This window comes from Falco naumanni, chromosome 6 (genome assembly GCF_017639655.2).
Source record: "Falco naumanni isolate bFalNau1 chromosome 6, bFalNau1.pat, whole genome shotgun sequence".
NCBI classification, from domain to species: Eukaryota; Metazoa; Chordata; class Aves; order Falconiformes; family Falconidae; genus Falco; species Falco naumanni.
In genome coordinates this window covers 90,110,621-90,132,226 of record NC_054059.1, presented here as the reverse complement: position 1 = coordinate 90,132,226, position 21,606 = coordinate 90,110,621, and the positions used below count along the sequence as shown (strand labels likewise).

At 43.5% G+C, this 21,606-nt stretch overlaps 1 protein-coding gene across 13 annotated transcripts in view; it reads left to right on the top strand.

Moving 5' to 3' along the window:
• EHBP1 (EH domain binding protein 1) overlaps window positions 1–21,606 on the top strand; it is a 226,642-nt gene that overhangs the window by 167,104 nt on the left and 37,932 nt on the right. For 3 of the 13 annotated variants that reach the window (XM_040598129.1, XM_040598124.1, XM_040598119.1), the window contains 5 exons: window positions 6,585–6,732; window positions 13,463–13,579; window positions 16,800–16,924; window positions 19,629–19,767; window positions 19,919–20,025. In XM_040598129.1, the coding sequence (XP_040454063.1) occupies window positions 6,585–6,732; window positions 13,463–13,579; window positions 16,800–16,924; window positions 19,629–19,767; window positions 19,919–20,025 (636 nt within the window). Of the gene's footprint in view, window positions 1–6,584; window positions 6,733–13,462; window positions 13,580–16,796; window positions 16,925–19,628; window positions 19,768–19,918; window positions 20,026–21,606 lie in introns of all 13 variants that reach the window. The other 10 variants (XM_040598126.1, XM_040598121.1, XM_040598118.1 and 7 more) reach the window with 6 other exon arrangements.

The following is a 21,606-nucleotide window of genomic DNA, read 5'->3' as shown; positions in this document are numbered from 1 at the left end:
GATGTGACACTCCTCAATAAGCTTACTCCACTAGCTACTCAACAATCTGTAATTGGATTTGTAGGAATAACAGCAAAAGATTTCTTAAGAATTGCTGGGGACAGAAGGTGAAGTTTTCTCATTATTGGCAAAAGGCTAGGTATAGATCCTAGGCGATTGGTATTTTCCATTAAAAAAAGCTGCCAGCAGTTTGCAGGACATTTTCAAAAAAAACCCAGCAAAATAGGATCCGGGGAGTTGCAGGGTTTGCACTTTTTCTTCCCATTCTCATCACACACGAGCGGATTGGGATCCCGCCACCCTCCCCGGAAAATTAGGAGGAAGGGGGGACACCCCCCACTTTGGGAGGCACCCTGCAGGCTGCACGGCTTTGTTCGGCTGGGAGTGCACCAGGAGCATTCCTCGGGAGGGCATGTCCTCTGGCCTTGGCGCGGGGCTGGCCCCCCCCAGGAGGAGCTTCCCAGGGTGGCAGGCTGGAAGATGCTGCTCTCCAGCTTACGCATCCCACACACTTGCCAAAAGTCTTTGTTTCATAACACCACTTTTTGTTGGGTGGTTTTTTGAGTTTGTTGGTTTTTGTTGGTTTGTTGTTTTGTTTTTTTTTTTTAAATTATAAAGTCAAGTTTACACAAGAGAAAATCCCTAAAGTGGAGCTCGGTGAGTGTTGACTCCTACAGTGAGTAAGCAGCATCCTGAGCTGCGGGCTGTGAGCGTGCTGCGGAAAGGCGCAGCAAACGCCACCGTCGGAGTACGGGTCCGGGAGCGGGCGTTGCGCCCTTGCTGGGCGATGGCACGATTTCAGGATATTTCTCAGCCTGCAGGCTTGGGACCCTGTTTGTGGGTGATGCCAACAGCATCGCAGTCGTGGTGACAGGCGTAACAGGCTCCTGGATCCGGGTGCCTGCGGTGGTGGCTGACCTTAATTACACTTCCCAGATGGGGGAGAGCACAAACTTGCCTAAGCAGAGAAAATTCCAGGGAAGAAGTTAGCGGAGGGCTTTGTGGCTGCTCTGGTTCAGGTCGGCTTTCTGGATGCTCTTTCCTGGGAGGCGGCCGGGCAGGCAGGCGGCCCTGGTGTCACTTTGCCGGGAGAGCCCCCCGTGCTGGGGCGGGCGAGGAGAGGGGGAAAACAGGGAGTGTTTGGTGTTAGGCATCGCAGCGTGCCCTTAAAACTTGCCATAGAGCCCAGTGTGGTGTGAAAGCGAAATGCATGCCTTGATCGACGTGCAGATGCGCAGCTCCTAAAGGGTTAAACGGGTTAAATCTTATTTATCTGAATAGAACGGCAGGGCTGTTTTGCAGAATGCTCCAGCACAAATACCTATGGTTCACTTTGACGTTACAATTTTTTTGTTGGTTTCTTTACTTTAAATACTTGAACTGTTAGACCTTTTACTTTTTTCTCTGAGAAAGATGTATTTGTACCAGATTAGAAAAGCTAAACTGTTTCTTTACATTGAATAATCAGCCTGTCATGACAAATCTATCTCCTTCTGCATGAGTAGGTGCCAGTTTGACTAGCTTCTTTTAGGCTCACACTGGGTTTTAAGCTGGATCCATGTGCATGACTGGCAGTGCATTTGTTGGGCCAGATCTAAGGAGCCAGGGAGCGTTCAGCTCCTTTTTGCCTACAAAAGAGCAGCCAGACAACCAGCAAGAGGCCTTGGATGTAGCACAAGGTGATACTTACTTAGTCAGCCATTCCTTTTTTCAAATACATATATTTTTTTTTTCATTCAGTAAACGAAGAGTTTCTCAATTTCACAATGACGTGAGCAATTAAATTATGAATGGGTTGTTTTTCTACAGCCAGAATCCTTCTCACCAGAAATACTGTACCAAGTGAATTGTAGGTTTTGCAAACAGCATAGAAGACGTTAAGAAAAAAAATGAAAAATGGCTGGCTAACGTTTCTTTAAAAACACCTCCTCGGTTTAAGACGTTTTCCAGTTTACAGCCAAGCAACCCCGTTTTACTGTGGATTTGGGGGGTTTTCTTTTTTCTTAAAGGGCAGAGCTTTGTTAAGACATTTTTTGTGATTCTTCCCATTTTAGACTTTGGACTACTTCTGTTTTCATTCTGTCTGGTCTCATTAGCCCACCAGTGCCACAGATCGCGAGCCAGCAGCTGCTTTTTTATGACAGGTGATTTGATACTTTCTGTGCCATGCGTTCAGGGGGAAAAAATCTTTTCGAGCTGCACACAGCTTATGGCAGTAAGGGAGCTGGTGTGGACGCCGGGCAGAAGGCAGCAAATCTCTCAGATGTTTGCGTCTCTGTGCTGCCCACTCCCTACGATCTGACTAGCCACAGACAGCCAAAGCCGATGCACTTTTGTTTGGCGAGTGTTCCCTGCTTAGCAATTCATATTTCGCTCGCTACCTGTGTGTTTTGAGCTGTTCTGAAACGGTGGTAGAGACCAAACATAACTGTGGTCCCCAGGGTGATCAAAGGTTTAATCTGACCAGATGGAACAAACTTGAGAAAGATTTTGACTTTCCACTCTGTTTTGCAACAAGAAAGGCTGATTTTTTTTCTCCCGTCCTTTCTTTGTTAGAAAAGGCAGAGATCAGGCCATCCCCAGAGAAATGAGCAGGTGTGGCCATTTACAAGCATGTCTGGTTATATTATAAACCAACATAAGAAAAGTTTGAAATGGTTTGAAAAGATCTGCTAAACAGTTTTAATGTTTCATCCCAAATCCTATTTACTCAAACAAGAGCCGATCAAGGTCACAGTAAAATCCAGCCTGCCCAAACCTTTAAAGCTTGTGTAATTTTTTCTTATTTATTTATTTTTTTATTCTGTCTTCTCTACTAACTGAATAGGTACATTTTAGTAATCCTTGCCTCTGGACAAGCGCAGAAGTCTTTTTCTTTCTGAATGGCTAATAACAGAGCCGTTCTTCCTGTCTAATGATGAAAGAGGTGGCAGTCAAGTTCTTTCTCTTAGATGTACTGCGCACTCGGGGCAAACCATGGACAATTTTGAAACCTACAGCCACAGGAATCGCTCCCCCTCATAGGTACGGTTCGGGTTTAATTTCGTTGCCGAGGAGTATCACTAATTTACCACTCCCCCCACCCCCCAGTCTATGGACACGGTAAAGAATTTTCTTTTAAAACATCAAATAAATGCAGCTCACAGGATTACATATATTTACTTATTTATTTATTTTTTCCTAGGGAGAGGCTAATACGTTATCAGACTTCTGGTGTAAACTCAGTTTGGATCCTCCCAAAATTCTGCCAAAGGACAACTGGAAATCCCAGGCAGAGTTGGTTTTTGTTTTCTTGAAAATGCAAAACACTGCAGAGTTTTTCGTGATTTAGGGAGCTGGGTCTCATGGGGGTGGTTGCTTGTTGTTTTGGGGTGGCTTTTCCCCTGCAGGACCCCACCTCTCTCCGTATTTTCTGCACTGGCCAGCTCTCGGCCTCTGCAGCCGCCGAGCCACGTCGCTGGCCGGGCAATGGTCTCGGAAACTGCCCCGCCAGCGTTTCACATTCAAATTCACCTTCCCAAATCCACGGCATCATTTTTGGCCAAAGCAGTGTCAGTCATTGCCGTCTGCGGCGAGTACAAAAGGGACCCCCTAATGGCAGCCATTTTTATTTGTTTCTTAAGATCCAAAGGCTGCTGAAAGAACAATTGGATAAAGTTGAGGATTGGAGAAGCTTGATTTTCTTGTTCCAGTGAAATGAAACTCCCGTCCTTTTTTTCTTCCCCTTCTCCTTAAAAGCCGGAGTCTGCTAGGGGGTTGTAGCTGTGTCAAAGCCGTTGGGATGCCACTGCTGATCACTTTAATTACTAGGACTAAGGAGGATAAAATTAAAAGTAGCACCATTGAAGCAGTGGAAGAAAGCTTGCCGAGATGTCGGTGAACTGTGAAATATAAAAATTGCATACCAATACATTTTTATAGGAGGGAAACAAGGAATTACATTACTTATTCTTGAGGAGTTTGTCCTTAAATGGTGAAGTTTTCCTCACTGTGCATCTGCGTGGCAGATCTTTAGACCATTACAAAGTAATTGGGGGAAAATAACAGAGCAAACTTTAATGTCTCTTTGGTGTGTCAGCTTCATGTCAGAGGGTGGAAGATTTTACTGAGTTTTCTCTTCCACTGTACAGGAAAGGAAAAAAAAAAAAAAATCACTCTGTGTGTGTTTGTGTGGCCCTGTCTTGGTGCAGAGCTTCTCTTCGTGTGTCTTTTTAAAGAAAAAAAATACCTGTGTTCATGCCTCCCTACCTCTCCCAGGCTCTTTCTAAAATCTGGGGGATTGATTTGCTGTTTAATAATCATTCCGTACCTCAAAACTGAATCTACTTCCTTGTCCTGCTCTCAGTCCCATTGCTCCTTCCACCAGTGTTCCCTCACCAGGCGCAGTCACCCAGGGCTCAGATACCTGAATTGAATTTAAGCAAGAGCTGGGCTGGTTTTCTCTTATCCTCTGGTGATGATGGGCTTAATCAGCACAAACACAAACCACAATAATCTGTGTTTGCTTGGAGATCCCCGGGATGGTAATGACTATGCTAATAATTCAGGATACAAGTTCTCTCTCAGGAGGGGGGGGAGAGCAGAGGGGGACCCAGCCTGCTCAGTTTAGGGCTTTATTTTTGTCACGACCACGTAGCTGGCCTGATTTTAATCCAGCGTGCTGTAGTAGCTTCAATTGTTTGACGTTACACCACATGGGAATCTTAAGTACAAGGTTTGCATGGTTTGCTTAAAAGTCACTTAAACCAAAACCGCGAGTTCCTGTGTCCCAGGAATTACGAAGAGCAGAGATTTGAGCAGTTTTATTCCATGTAAAATTCAATGTAATGAATGTTACAGAATACTGTGGGTCGAAAGAAAGTGGGTTGCTGTGTCAGTTGGCTGGCTAGAAATTAAATTAAATTGATCTATTATGGTGCATAGGAGCAGGGGGGGAAGGTTTCCAGTTGCCTTTCTAATGTGTGCTTTACCAAATAAGTTTTTGATGGGATGTTGCTGTGCGCCTGGTGGGGGGCTGCAGGGTGGGTGCAGGCAGCCGGTGGGCCATGCTGCCTCGGGGGGGCCGGGGGAGGTAAACCCAGGCGATCTGATAGGGACCGGGGCGCTGTCACTCAGGGGCGAGATACTGCGCTGTGTCCATATACTTTGTTTACCGTAGGGTTTTATGAGTTGTAACCTGCCCATGCAAGCTGTTAATGAGGCTAAATCTTGCTGCTTGAGGATTGAATTACAGCACACCTCTGGGCTAATGGGTATAAACAGAAAGTCCCATTAGGGCTGCGTTCTGATTCAGTCATTTGCATTTTTTCTATTGTGCCGAGAACAATGCTGAGTAAATAGCTACAAACAAACAATTTACATGGAAATGGATAAAATGTACCTAATTAGTATTTTGCGCTTGTTTTATTAATGATTGCTTAAACTAAATAGCACTTAGCAGCAGCTCTCAGCAGCATCTGCAGGTGTGGGATGCTGGGTTTCGGGGCTGGTGGGAAGCCAGCCGGGAGGCTGCTCCCGAAATTGGGCACTTTGTTGTTATATTCCACTTAGTCCGGGTCAACCGCCTGTACCTGGGCTCTAGCCCAGTCATGGTGTCGGTGACACAAACTTACCGGTACATTTGACATGAAGCCAGGCGCTGGTTTTGTGGTGCTGATGGGCATTTCTGATGCGGCAGGAGGGAGAAAAGAACCCGAGCTTTGGAAAAAATCTGGGGTTTAAGGTGAAAACCGAAATGGTTTCACTTAAGGTTTAATAGTTTCTTACAGATGTGTTTGAACACATCTTTTTATTAATATTTTTTTAGTAGGGTGGGTTAGGCTTTTCCAAAATGTCATGCTGCAGAACTTTGCTCATATATGTAACTGAAGTATTATCGTCCTCCGAAGGTGGTTACGAGCTTTGGTGGGACAGCGCTAGCTGGGATGGCTCCAGTGTGGTCTCTTTAATTACTGACCAAAGCCCCACTAGTAGGATGTTTTGAAGTGGCACAAAGTCTTTTCTGCTCTGGCATCTATTGTTCTTTCATTAATTTTCATTAGTTTATTTTATATTAAAAAAAAAAAAAAGATGTCTTCATTGAAGTTGAAGGATTAGATTCCTTTCCATGCCTCAGATTCGATGTCACTTTGCACTTTGAAGTCAGCTTGGTGATGGGAGTAACCAAGAGCAACATCTGGCTTCTCATTCCAGTTCTGTGACAGAGTATTCCTCGAACGAGTAATTCAATTTAGTAAAACCGTTTTTATAGCTCCAGTAAAACTTCTTATAGTTACTACTTTGAGACAAAAGTGTCTTAGAATTTTCAGCAAGGTACATTTATAGAACATAATTTATAAATGCTTAAAATTGCAAAGAATTAGGTTTCCAATGCATTAATAATTTGGGGAATGCTTTAAAAAAAATATCTTGATTCATGGATGTCTTTAAAAATTGTGGTGTGACACCCAACTGATATCGAGCATCCTATTTATAATGTGGGCCAAGCACCATGCTGTAAACCAGTTACTATCATGATGATCAGATTGAGAATGAAATTGCATTTCTGTCAATTACTGAGTTGGCAACTGTTCAATATATCTTAGCAGCAAGATGAAGAGCGGCGTCGGCAGCTGAGAGAGAGAGCTCGTCAGCTAATAGCAGAAGCTCGATCTGGAGTGAAGATGTCAGAACTTCCTAGCTACAGTGAAATGGCTGCAGAAAAGTTGAAAGAAAGGTCAAAGGCATCTGGAGGTGAGCTGAGGAACCTTGTATCTTATTCCTATGGCAACCTAGAAACCAGAGACCTTTTTGGGTATCACTTTTATTTACACTTCAAGTGGTTGTTGTTCATCAGGTGCACATATCAAAAGACCTGGCCGTAGATACGTTTCCGAAATCAGCGTTGTGTCACTTAATTTCCAGCAATTAACAGGAAAGCATATGTGTGATTGAAAGAAAAAGATGGGATATGAACAAGTCGCTCGTATTGGCTCTTTATTGACAGATTTGACGTTACCTACAGGTTTTTAAAATTTTATGATTGTTGGTTAAAATCTCTTCAATATCTAGATTTTACATAGGAGCGTGAACATAATTTTGGGGAAAAACGACATTATAAATACTTAATTTTGTATTAAATGTGTTCAAAAGACTGCTTGGGTAGAGAATTTTAAGGCAGCCCATGGGAGGTGGGGAAACAACCTTTTGATTTTAAATGGTGGTCTTTTGACATACCACTTGCCTTTACAGGTTTTGAGTTGTAATATTGCTATAATGTTATTAAACTGACTTTGAAATGTCATTAAAATTCATACACCTGCCAGTGCTACGAGCTGGAGTAATGTAGTGTCACTCAAACTCAAATGGGTGCTGAGCACCCGTTTCAGTACAGGCTTCTTGCTCTTTTAGTGTCTCCTATATATTCTAAGGGGAAATTGTATTTCTCATACAACCATGTAATTGTAAGCCAAAGTGTCGGAAAAATCCAGCTTTACGTTCACAATGCATGTAGATTCAACAATATTTTTTTTCTTCTCTACTACATGCATTTTCTACGCATATATATTTAAATACAGTCTTAGCGCACCCAAAATGCTACACTCCTGTTCCCTTTAACACCGAAGAGAAAAGCACTTAGTTGTATGTCTCCCTTTGGGTCTGGCCTTCAGTTTTCCTCTCTTTGCCCAGAAAACTAGGCTTGGCAACATAACTGCTCCATGACAGATGAGGAAATCACATCCTCGGTGGGGAGGGAGTAAGGCGGGCTGAGCAAAACAGCACTGTACTCGTGTATTAAGTAGACCATGGTGTTCCTCATCCCTCTTCGCAATGTGTGACTCCCCATCCTACGCTGTTTCATTTCTTCCTCCTTGCTGTTTTATTGTGCCTGTGCAGAGCTGTTCCTGCCGTCTCTCCCCTCCAAGCAGGCAATGCTGTCTGGGCATATCCGCATTGCTCCGTTGCATAGTAGCTACCCTGCTTTGTCGCAGTGTCTCGCTTGTAGCGTGGCTAAATACCCCAGTGTTCAGCTTTCTGGGATGTGGCCCTCCCTGCTCATGTTTTCCTCTGAACTTTGCCATTGCTCTTCCTGCCCTTCCTTCAGTTTATAAAACAGCCTCAGAGGTAACGGTGCACGGTGCATATATATTTAAAAAAAATAAAAATATGTATGTATAAATTGCATATGCACTCAGAGTTTGTGTTACTAAAGGAGGAGACAGTATCAGTAATTACAAACAAGCTGTCATAAAGTTGTCACCACTATACCTGTTGGATTTTATCCAGTATAACAATTTCACTGCTTTCTACTTCTCAATGTGCTTGGAGTTATCTCCTTGGTTTACATTTCCTACCTTGATTTTTCTTTATTCATACAGTAGTTCAGCCAAGCTCTCTGAGCTTCTCTTGGACTTCCAGATTTCATTCCCTGTCTTCTTTTATTCCTCTTTGCTCTTTTTATGTCAATGTACATTTTTTTAGCACTTCTTTCTACTTATTCTCAAACAACTTTCTTGATGGCACATCTTCCACATACGTCTACCACACGACTGGCAATGTCAGGTGCCACACTAGATCTCCACTCAAGAAATTCATTCATCTAAAATGAAGCCAGTTCTGTGAAACGGCACCAACACTTTATAAATCAATTACAATTATTTCTGAGTTTAATATTTTTCTTTTTTTTTTATTTCCACCAAAAATTAGGTTCTAATAGACAGTCTCCTTATTACAACTTATTACAACTGTATGCTGGATATTGCCCGGACTGCATTCACATGTGGAAGGTTTTTTCTGTGTATAGTCCTGTATTCCCAGTACAATACCCAAGACAAGCTTATGGTAATATCTTATGTCTTCCAAGCTCTCTTGTCCATTATGCTGCATTAATCTTTTCTTCTGCATTGGTTGCTACATTTTAATTTGCAAAAAGGGAATGTACCAAATAATTTTCCCCTCTCTCAAGTCACTTACTCCAGAAAAAAAGTGACAATTCAGCTTTGGGATTTGGGGATTTTTAAAGACAGACTTCTTGCTTGCAATTGTAGGTGAAGACGTGGTAACTCCCCTTGTTTCTGTATGCTCATTAAGAGTTTCATGCTTTGGCATGGTGCTACATCCTCTGTTAAAAGGCTTTATTTAATCATGGTCTGAAAAACTCATGCCTATGGCAAGTTGAAACTTTCCTGGATAAGCAGCATCCTTTGCTACAAAATCCAGTCTTTTTCATAGGTTATTTGGCATGTGAGACAGAAAATACTTCTTCCTGCCAACTGCCAGAGGGTTTGGGATGGCAGCTTCAAATTTATTAGATGTCCTGCTAGCTTCAGGCTGATAAGCGGATGCCTTGAGATGGGTCCAGGGACAGTATCAAGATAGGAATCCAAATATCCTCCCTCTTCCCAGCAGCGACGGGACAAAGGAATTGACGTCTTATCTCTGTATTGTCCCCGTGCAGTGGGACACCCAATCTACCCTTTTGGGATTCGGGTAGGCTGTTTTCTTTGCTCTCTGGCACATCTCCATCCTTTCTTTGAGACAGTGTCTTTGTGAGGATGCGGATCAGATCCAGAGGTGGTGAGTAGGCAGCTACGGGAGGAAACAATGGAGAGGACAGGGGGTAAGACAAGGGTAGTGTGAAGAGGCTTTGGTGAAAAAAGCACCAAAACTGTGCAAAACTGGAAGGGGAGAAGAGAATGAACACATGAAGGGTGCAGGAAAGAGATGTTAGAGGAGCAGGGAGGGAAAAACACAGGAGAAGCAGCATCCAAATGTATTATAAGAGAAAAAAGAGTCTTCAGAAATTTTGGAATTAATAACAAAAGCTGGAAAGGTGTACTGCAGTTACAAAACTTGCCAAGGAGAGCCAGCTGGCATGGCATTGCACTTGCGTGCTTGAAGTTTTCAGGGTACGTTACAGATTTTACTTCTGAGGCAATGATTTGGAGGGAACGTACATGGTAGCTCAGGCTTACTCATCGTGCTTAGTCTCCAACTCATAAAACAGTGTTAAGCCCCCTATTTAATGTTTTTAACAGGCAGTATTTCTATCTGTTGGCAGTTACTGCTGTACTTTCTTGTCCTGACATCTGATTTCGTGTACACTGAACCAGTATTTCAACTCCACATTTCTTCCATTCCCCACCTTGGCTTCCTTTACTACTGTTCAGATGCTCCTGTCACATCCTGTAGCCTTAAAGTGAACTCTCTACCTGAAAGTAAACAAACTAAATATCTGAATATCCACAGGTTTGAAGGATTTCCCAGGTGGCCCTGGAGGCTGGAGGCATCTTCCCTCAAGAGCAAGTGCTGTGCCTACAGCTCCAGCGGCAGCTTGCACACACTCCTGCCGCTAACGTGATCCAGCCTCCATCAGTGCTTTCACCTCTCTATGAAAATTGTTCCTTTTTAATTTCATCTAGAAACTGATAAAGTCTGCTGCACCTCCTTCACATGTGGACGGGCTTAAACTGAGTCAAGAGAATATCAGTTTAACCACAAATTGAGCCTGAGCTTAGTCTGGATAGTAAGATGTATGAGCTAAAAAATGCCTCTGGATCTTTTTTCCATCAATATTCTGGCATTTCCATTTGGTTCCTAAAGATTCTTATTTCTTCAGCCCGGACTTCAATCCAGGCTGTGCAGGGTAATGGTCAGTGCTGTTCAGTTGTTGACTTAATCATTTTGTCTTTAGTTTTGTTCGTTTCTTCACAGCACAGTAAAGTTTTGCTGTCTTTGTAGGATCCATGTTCGCATACTGCCCAAGGAAGTGGTTCTTCAGTACTCTGCTGAATACGTGCCCTGGTTCTAGACCAAGTGTTTTAAGTTTTTCACACTAGTAATTTGTTCTTTTCATAAAAGATACGTTATCTCTTCGTCATGTTGCTCCTTTTATCTTTTATAATTGCAAAATCTTGCTGTAACATGCTCCCTAAACACATTTCCCTTTTTAATACACTGGAAGAACATTGGACTGGAAAAAAACCCTAAGAGTAGTTTAAAAGAAGGAATCTGTAGATCTTGAAAGATAGTTGAAAATTTCTGAAATCACTTCAAATGAATGCTTTTAATTGAAAAATATTTATTTATTTATTTATTTATTAATAAAGTGTAAATGTCCTTACAGTCACATTCAGTCAAAGCCTGCCAACTTTAAATTAAATACTAGGTCAGGTCATTATCTGACACTAGGAGCTGGTGTCTTCGACATTCCCATCTCTTTTGTTACCTAAAATGGTGGTGTCAAAGACAGTGCCTCTGATCTCATCGCACTATATTAAATTAAAGAAAATCAAATAATCTAATATAGGCATTGCCTTAGTATGCAGCAGTCTTAAACCCTATCATCTTGTTTAGATTGTTTTGACACATCCAGCATCCTGCTGGGTGACGGGTAGTCGTGAGCTGACCTTGCGGGCTGACTTCTCTGGGTGCTTTGGAAAGTCATTGCCTGCCTCCAGGCTCGCCGGGGGTTTGGTTTCACTCCCCGTAGCGGTGTCCCTCTTTCTTTCTCTTCCACCGCTTCCAAACGTCCACGGCCCTTTGCTGCTTGTAGCCCGGTCGTGCTTTCCATGTCAGCTGTCACCGCCAGCTCCCGCGTGCGTTTGAGAGTCCCGTGGCCTGAGTGCCACTGAGTTTCTCTGATACCGTCAGGAAGGATTTAAAATCATGTGAGAAGTCTGGCTCATAATTAGAAAAAGTAGCAGTGCTTTGAAGAAAATTCAAAACTTGAGAGTTGTTGCTGTTTCTGCTTTGCCGTTCTCTGTTTTTTCTTCCTCTGCTTCTTACCCCATCCGTTCAGTCCGCTTCGTGATGGTCACGCTGTGCCCGTCTCCTTTGCCCCCCTGCCTCCGCACTGCCTGGAGCAACCAGCGTGCAGACCCCGGTGCCGTGGGGCTGGGGGTGTAGGGCAGGAGCCTTACCCCGGGGGGCAGAGGTCTGCGAAAGCCGTGGGCAGTTACGGAGGGGCTGCGGAAGCGGCTGGTTGGAAAAGTCTGGTGGGCACGTAGAGCAACAGGGTCCTCACGTGGGAATTACAGGGACTGGGGAGATAACGAGGTAAAGAAAAGAAACGATTTAGGACCTTCACGTCAGCAGTGTGGGTCTGGAGTGCAAACTTCAGGTCTGGGGCCGAGGTCTGGCATGGTTCGGAGGCAGATGCTGATCGGCACCGGCCCAGCACCAAACATCCCCAGGCTCCTGGGACCTGGTGCTGTGCGTGGGGTCCTTTCTGTTCACCTGGCTTGTGAACGTACTGAGGTCCTGTCATGCTAATTAGTATTTTTTCCTATTGTGATGTGTTTTAAAGTTCCTTTAGTTGACTCTATGTGTCTTTTTTTCTTCAGACACGCTCCAGCCTTCTCTTTTTGTCATTTTTACACGCATGCATGCATATGTAGGGAAAAAAATACTCGTATAAGTCTGAACAAGTGTAGATAGCATTTGATATGAGACTTAAAAGTGAGTGAATACAATGCAACTACATGCTTTGAAAGTACTAATCTAGCTTTTATGGACGTTAATTTCATTATATATTTGTATTGAAAATGCGAGTCAGGGTTTTATTTCTGGGATCTGCTTCACAATTCAGCACTTGCTATTTGATCTTCCTCAGGTTACCTACTCTTTCTGCGCCATAATTTACCTACATGATCATCATAATTGTAATTATAATAATCGCCTACTTCATAAAACATTATGGGGCTCATTTACAAGTGATATTCATAAGCTGCTCTGAGAAACTCGGTAGAAAGATCCCATAAAAAATATAAAGTATAATTATAATTATTATTTTATTCAAAATGTATGGAGCTTACAAACAACACTGATTCAGAGTGGTGCAGCTAGCAGCAACCTGAGAGCGTGCTGCTGCTGCGCCCGAGGCCGGCGGTGGCCTGGGTGGTGGCCTGGGTGGTGGCTTTCCTGCTTGTACCAGAAGTGGTGGGAGACACCGACACCCGGCCAAGCTAGAGCCATCCCCACGCTGGGATGCTGTGCGAAGTAAGGAGCAGCAAGGCTCCCGAGCCGGGAGCTCGGTGCCGGGGCCGCTGCCTTTCCTGGCCGGGAGACCGGGTCCCGCTGCTGGCCAGATCCATCCAGACCTGCCGTGTGCCAGCCTCGGCGCCTGTTCTGCTTTGTAGGGAACGGGGAGCCTCGGGGAAATTATTTTGACTGGAGTTACAAGGAAAAGCACATATGCTTTTCTGAATTAGCCAGATTCAGCGCAGAGAAGAGCTGCTGCTGAGGCCAGACTCTACCTTTATTGTAGCAGGAGTTTCCAGCAGAGCCCCCTGTGTGTATATTGAATTGCATCGGTTTAAAGATAAATCCATGAGTGGACAGAGTGAAATCTCCTTCCAGACTTATTTAATGATTTGCATTTTTATCATAACTCAGCTTGTTCTCTAAAGCATTCTTTTTTTTTTTAGTGATGTGGTGCATGGATGTAAGAAAATACTAACCTTAACGCTGTATGTTCCTACAGATGAGGATGAGGATGATGATAATATTGAGATAGATACTAACGAGGAAGTTCCTGAATGCTCTGTTACTGGAGGTGGAGATGAGCTTACTAACCTAGAAAATGACCTTGATTCAACGGGTAATTTAAATAATGGCTATTTTGTGTATTTTGCATGACTAACACTCCGTCATCATATAAGTACTTTTGTGCTGCTTCTCTCTGTCATAGCTTTATTCCTTTGTGCCTTCTCAGGTCTTTTAAACCCTAGTGCTTATTCTTTTTGAGTATTTTGCATTCACGTTCAGCTGAAATTTAAAATCGGCGACAAAATCATCATTTCCAACAATGGCAGAATTAAATGTCTTTTGCTTGTTTGATGGGGAAGGGGACCCCTGGCCAGGTTTGTAAAGCAAAGCCACCTGAAATCACCTTGCCTGAACTGCCACAGCAAAGCAGGGTGGGCAGAGGAGTGAGCAGTCACGTTGGTGAGTCTGGCTGCCACTCTCTGCACTGACATCCCGGCCCAGCTGCTCAGGGAAGGGGAGCAAACGTGTCTACGTGTCCGTGTGGACTGGGCATCCCTCCGCTCCTCCCCAAGGACCAGTTCTTGAATCTATACTTTGTTGCTCTGGTGGGGAGACAGAGTTACAAATCTGAACAGAATTAGTCCTATTTTCTTTACAATGTTCAGATAATGGGTTTTTTTAATAACACATTTTAAAAGCGTTCGTATTCTTGTAGACATGCTCGCATAATCATATTGCGTGCAGGTCAGGTAATAAGTCATAGTAGTGGTATTTCCCCTTTCAAAAATAATCAAGCAAAACTGGGGATCAGGTGATAAATATGATGATAAATATGTGAGGATCTTACAAGAGATGTGTATTTTAAAAGCAGCTAGATCTTCGAAGGCGCAGAGGTCGCTGCCTATCAGGAAGGGGCTCAGCTGCTCGCAGGGACCTGCCGAAGGAGCTCGTTCCCTGTCCGAGCCTGCCTGTCCCCAGCAGCCGGGGGGGGCGCGGGGGGCTCTGTCCTGTGCTGTGCTGCTCTGCCGGGGCATTTCTGCTTGCCACAAGTTAGCCCAAGCCCGGAGAAGTGTGGCAAACACAGGACAGCATGGGGGGAAAAGGCAGTACAGGAGGGAACGAGGGCACTGCTGGCAGCATCCTCTGGCTTGGTTCTGCCCGTACTAGCTGGACCCAAGTGCGTAGCCCATCATATGTTAAATCAGACCACTTCACTTAGTGTTTGCTCTTTATAAATTAAACCGACAATGATGCGCATATAGCACTTTCTTTCTAGTCTTTTTTGAATGCAAAAGATTTGAGTCATGTCCTTAATTATTTTTTTTTTGAGGATTTCCAAACACGTAAGAAAACATATTTAGTGTTTCCAGCATTTGAATTAAGCTGATTTAGAGCAAAATTCTGTCAAAATACTTTTCCAATAAATACTGGTTCATTTTAGGGGAAATAGAAAATGAGTAAATGAATATTCCTGTCACACAGCCACAGCGACTTACCAACACCTATGTTGGTGGGCCTTCTTTCCTGAGGGATACCTTCCCAGGGATACACATCCACTACCCAACGCTGCATCTCCACCATGGGAGGACATTCCGGAAAAAAACGGGGACATCATTTTGCAGTTCAGTCTGCTGGGTAGACAGAGGTGCAGAGGAGTAAGGAAGAGGATGGGCAATAATACAGAAGGCAGTCAAATGCTGCGATAGAAATCAGCGTACATAGATTTTGGTGGAATTGTGCCAACTCATAGCAAGTTCTAGGGCAGGCTGAACCTCCTGGGGGCACTTAAACGCAACACTGTAAAGGGGCATTTCACATTTGGGATTGGTTTTGACCACCTTAATTAATGTGTCCCCTGCTGAATCTTAGTCCTTTCCATCTCTCTCAAGAAGAGAAAACTTTAAAAAAAAAATTTTTTACTGCCAGTTGTTGGTTTCAAATATTGCAGCTGTCTGTGTATGTCAGCACTGCTACCGTACACTGCTATGAATGTGTCTGATAAAATGTGAACCTCTTATGTCATAGTTCTTACATGATGTTTATGTATAAACCCACGAGAATGTGCATGTACTTACATGTGAGCCTCAATTCAGGACACCCTGGCTGGGTGTGCCCGAGGAAAGGGAAACTGTCCTTCGTCACAGCCCGACCCAGCCCGTCACCACGGGAGGCAGGCAGCGCTGGGCTGCCAGCGTGCCAAAACATTTTGGCTAATATGAACTGGAGTGCTCCAAACCCTGGAAGGAGCTGGGCGGCAAAACAGTCACGGCTCCACTTCCCAGCCCAGTTACAGCCACCAGCCCGCAGCGAGCGCTCGGGCTGCACCTGTAGGAAAACATCCCCAGTGCCCTTTCCGCTGCGCCTGACCTGAGGCCCGGGTGTACGTGCATCGTACATGCAGGTGATGCTGCATTCGCTCCAGTACAGGGGCCGTTTCTTGTGTCGTGCTGCATGTAGAGTCTGTCTGGGGGCTTCTGCGCCAGCGTTACCCGCGTTCCTACCCAGGGTAGCTCCGTAGGTCTGCGCTGCGGTTTGTTATTAACACCTTTCTCCTTACTGTGTGTGTACGTGTAGGTAACTGTGTGTGTAGGTGTGTTACAAATTCTTATAGTCAACGATGACATACAGAATGAATGTTATTGGGAGGTAAAATCCTCAGCTTTTATTTCTTTGGGCTCTGATCCAAGTTGCTAAAACTGATGAAAAAGATTTTGGGGCTTTGGCAGACTTTGAATCTGTCCCTTTGATGCCATTACGAAGCATTTTACAGCTCCCCCAGCTTTAACATATTCTATAAATCATAGTAAAATATTACCAGAAAGCTGTCTCTTTTGATACTGAAATGTTAACATCGAGAAGCTGTGCCAAGGAGCCTCATAATGAATTAGTAGTTCATAAACTTAAGGGGCTATCAGTCTGTAGAATATGGGATAAATTGTTATATGTCATCTTAAAATTAATGGCTCTTTAAGTGTGTTTTTATACCAAAGTGTTGGTACTTATAGGATGGGAGTAACTTAGAGCAAACTGTCTACTTTCTGTGTTTTTCACCCACTCTCTTCAAGCATGTTTACTTCTTCATTTAAGTGCTACATGGATTATTTTTTTTTTTTGTGAGAAAACTTAGGAATTATCTCTGCACGTTACACAAATGTATGCCAGTCCAAATTGGAAAAAAAAAAAAAAAAAGATTGCCTTCTATTTTGCTATCATTTCAAACTAAAAAAGTAAAAAGTGAATTAAATCTACCTTTTAAATTGCTACATTGTTGTAGCAACTCTGCATTTAAATGCATCTCACTCTGTTGTATGTGGTATTTGCATATTTAGCAGAACAAAACAGTAAGTTGGTGGATTTGAAGCTGAAGAAGCTCCTAGAAGCTCAGCCACAGGTGGCAAATTCACTCTCCAGTGCTGCTCAGAAAGCTGTAACTGATAGCTCAGAGCAAGACATTAAGGTAAGTTTTGATTAACGCTTTTGTCTCAGTTACCTGTGTGTTCTGATTTCGGGTTTGTACTTTGTGAGGAGGAAAATGATTTCTTATCATACCCTTCACAGTGAGAAACGCAGAAACCTTCATGGCAGTGCAGTTGCGTAGTTTGCAAAGCACTGGGGCTTTTTCCTGGTGATTAATCAACACGTTCTCTTTTTTGTTTGGGTTTTTTTTTTTTCTTTTTTTAAGTTTTGTTTTGATCTTGATGCTTGTCGTCATTGGCGTAACACTAACGGACAGGAGAAGCGCCCCTCGACCCTGGCTGCCCAGGCTGTCGGTACACCGGAGGCGCAGCGCGGGCTCCGTCCTGCTGCGGGGCAGGCAGCCAGGCGCTCCCCGGCTGAGCGGGAGCGGGACCGGGCTGGCAGCGATCCGCTGCCCTCCCAAGCCTGACCCTCTGGGTTTTCTCCCTCAAAACCGAGCTGTGGTACACTTTAAAAGCGTACCTACTTGAGTGCTTGTCAACGAGCGCTTCTGAGAAAGAGGCACACACATGCGGTGTCTGTGGTCATTTTGCCTGTTCTCAGCGTTCACCACTTCAGCAGAAAGCGCTCACCAATCAATTTTCCATTTCGTTTTCTTAATTAGACCCCTTGTGTTCTTACTATTATTTTTTTTTTTAAATAGTCCCTGTATGTCATTAATATCCCTATGGCTCTGGGGCACTTCCAGTTGGGTATAACTTTTCACCCACCTGCAGTCTGGGGGGAAAGCGCTGCTGACTGAAAGGATTTCCTTCCCCAGATACAGAGATGCTTTGAAGTCCCAAAACAATGACTTTCATTGCTTTTCCCTTACACTGTCGGTTCCTATAAATTGGTGATGAAAGTGTGTGGCAGCAGCAGAGGACTTTCGGTCTCTATCTTTGAACAAAAGGAAGCCTGGATCAAGTCTGATTTTTGCGTTCAATTTAGCTTTCTGCAGTGGATTTAATGCAAAATGAAGCTGGCCCAAGAATAATACAATGGATTGAAAAGGCTAACTGAATTAGTGGGCTTAGAGGAATACATTTGTAAAGTGGCAGAAGTCCCCAGTCATAAAAAGGTTTCTTAAAATGGGATTTACTGGCTAATCACACTGATATTTTAGCATGTTGCCAGGCCTAAAAAATTAGTCATGTTTGTTTATTTTGGTAAAGACTCTGGTTTAGGCTGTCAGATGGTTATTGCGCTAATAACAGGAAACCACCTTTTATTTAACCAGAATCATAACCGTCCGATCAGTGCCGCTGGAAAGTCATCTGAGGGTACGAGTGATACTTTTTTAAGCTTAATTCAACCAACGACACACAGGTCACCTCTTAGGGTGATTTGGTGTCACCTAGCCTGACGAAAATGGTAGAAAAGCATCTGTGAAGGAGTGGATTTTTCTTTTTTCCCCCCCGTAAGGTGCTCCCACAGAAGGTGCAACGTAACAGTTTATCTCTGTGTGTGCCTTTCTAAGGAAGAGTTGGAAAGCGGCATTATAAGGAATATATGGTGTCCATCTGTTCTCATGGAGCTCTTGGCATTGAGGTGGATTTGTTTTTTAATAAAATGCAGTTTACACGTTTCTAAATGAGGCATTCTGTGTTTGTGGAAAAGGATAAACTGTTACCTTCCCTTGGGGATTGTGTATCCCCGGCCTCCTTGAGGCTAGAGAATGGGCCATTGGAGAACTCCCTCATTACCGATTGTCTCAATGCAGAGGAAGGGCAAAGTCTTGGTAGCTTTTGATAACCAGTTTCAGCATTCAGCAGGCTTAGCTATTAGTCATGCATCTTAGCCTTTCCCTATTTACTTTCAAAACACTTAATAAAAATAATAAAAGATTAGGTATAAAATGAAATATTTGTTTGGTACACAGCACCTCGGTATCTGCAGCTTCCACACACTGCGGTGGTTCAGTCTTCTGGGATATTTTGTGTTGATAGAATCATTTGAATTTGTTACCAGTATTAACATAGGAAGCCCTGGAAAAGATAATTGTAGTTTCCTTAGCGGTAAAGGGCTTACTTACAAATCTGGCTTTGGAAAGTTATAGCTGATGAAATGCAGTTCAGTGGGGTAGTATTATAATCCTACCTTTTAGCCTTCATCCAGCATTAGTGGTTTATCTCAATGGGCATAAAATTAGAAACTAGTTCTTCTTGTCATACAAGTCTGTGGGACTACGGAAAACGCCAGATTTCTGTGCTGGGCAGGGAGGCAGGCGGGAGGCAGTGTGCTTTTAAAACGATACGGGTCGTGTTCAGGGGTAGAGACGCCGCTACTTGGCAGCAGCAGACGCGGCGCTTGGCAAATCAAAGTTGCAAAGGAGTGATTTTGCCTTTAAAACCGGCATCGCTGGCAAATGCCGGCCACAATTAATGGGGCTGGCTGTTAAGTAAGTAGAGGGAGTCCTGCAGGAGGGTGCCCACATAGCAAAAAGCCAGTCGTTGCCACCACGCATTAAAACAAAAAGGAGGAGGGAAAAAAAAAAAGGAAAAAAAAAAAGGGAAAAGTTAATCACTCTTCTCCTTTTTTTTCCCCAGCTGATACTTTCATCCTATATAAACTGCAGCCCGAGTTGCGAAATCCTCTCTGCAAAAGCTGTGTCCTATCCCCTCACTGAAACGTACCTTTTGCATTCCTGTCCTCCCGTTTGTAAACAAAAGAAACCGTTGTGTGTCTGGTTTTTTTCCTGGCAGAATGGAACAGAGGAACACCGTGCTGAGCGATTACAAATAGCAGCAGAACGGTTTAGAAATCCCGTTGTGTTCAGCAAGGACTCTACCGTCAGAAAAACTCAGCTCCAGTCTTTCAGTCAATACGTGGAGAGCAGACCAGGTAGGCGAAAATATAAAACCTGTTTTCCCATCTTGTGATTTAATAATATTTAACAATAAATATATGAAAACCCGATAATGTTAAGTCCACATTTCAATACATAAATATCAAGCTTTATAATAATTTTACATGTCTTTCCCCTTTTTTCAAGAGATGAAAAGGCAGAGATCAATACAGGAAGATACAAAGAGAGGAAATGAGGAGAAGGCTGCGATAACTGAGACTCAGAGGAAGCCATCAGAAGATGAAGTGCTTAATGTATATTAATTTTTTGTCTGGTTTCATGATTGCTGATAATTCCAAACTGTATGTGGAAATAGTGCCTTTATTTGTTAAAATGAGATGTTAGGTTTTTTTAGATGTCAATCTCCAGTGCATTCAAAGCAGAGTGAGAGGGGTGCACTGTTGAATTAGTCTGCAGTGTGGTGATAATTGTCAGATAAAAAAAATGAATTTTTCAGAGTTCCACAGCCCCAGCTTCCCTGAGACATTTCCATCAGGGCACTTCCCATAAAGAGATTCCAGTATTGATCTACCGGGAGGATTTTAATTATTACAATAGCAGATACCGCAGAGCTGCAGTTAGAGGGAAGAGTCACATGAGACCTGCTAGAATTTCTCAGCCAACCCATTTTGTTGGCTTGGGTTAATGGGTGTTCAACCTTTCCATTATCCAGATCAGCCGTGAATTACTAGCTGAATGATGTTTGCATTAATATAATATATATGGTAATTTCTTCACTTAATTAACGGGGAGGTTCAGCTCAGTAGGGGTATGGGCTGATCATGTGTAAAATTGATTTGTGAGGGAAATATTTGATAGACCGCAGGGAGAAAGCTGGTTTTGATGGACAGCTGCGGGACAGAAGCAGGAAGAACAAGTTTTAACCTGAATTTTTTTTGTCTGAAGACACAACACAGCCTTTGATGGTGGTCGTTTGTGGCTCTCCACAATTTATCTAAACACGTTGGTCGTTTTTGCTGAAGCAATCTAGAGCTGAGTAGTTATTTTGTACCGCTATCGTATCTACACCAAAACACGGAACTTTTTACAAGCCAGAGTTATTTTTAGCCTGGTTGTACTTTTGCAGAGCTGAAAAGGTCTGGCACAGTAAGTTCACATTATATATGCAGATGATACACGTGAACTCTTGGGATATTTCAGCCTGACACAGCATTTCTTTTCATCTTCTAATAACAATTGTTAACAATTATGCATGCTGACATTAGGGAAGTTTCCATACTATTTTCAGTTCATTACAGTTGATGAAAGGCAATATATGGCACATCACTTCGAGTCCCCAGACTGATTGATGGTTGGGGTTTTTTTCTTCAGGGACTGCTCTCGGGGAGTTTTGTTATTGTGGTGGTGGTTGTTTTTCTGGCTGGATGACAGGTAGAAAAAGGGTTTCCATTCGAGCTGATACTGTTGGCTGTTGTGTAGGAAGAGGAGGGCCAAATTAATGGGGGCACGATCTGCTTAAATTCAGATACCCCCAGTTTCAAGGTTCTGTGCTCGTTGCTGGCACTGGCAGCTCGGCCATGCTGTTAGCCGTCGCTCCCAACTTGCCCTGTTTTGCAGTCGTACACTGACGTGCTTATGATACCTGTTGCCTGAATATGAAGCTGAATTGATGATTTGGGACATATTTACAGAAACATTCAATGAAAGTATGTGAGACCCTTACACAGCCTCTAGCAGGGAAACAAGCCTCATTAAAAAAAACCGACAACCCTGTATATTTTTCTGTTCCCAAAGGACAGTGATTTTAGCTGCATCCTTTTCAGAGTGCTGATGAAACATGAAATCATTTTGCCAGGGTTTGTGGTTGGTTTTTT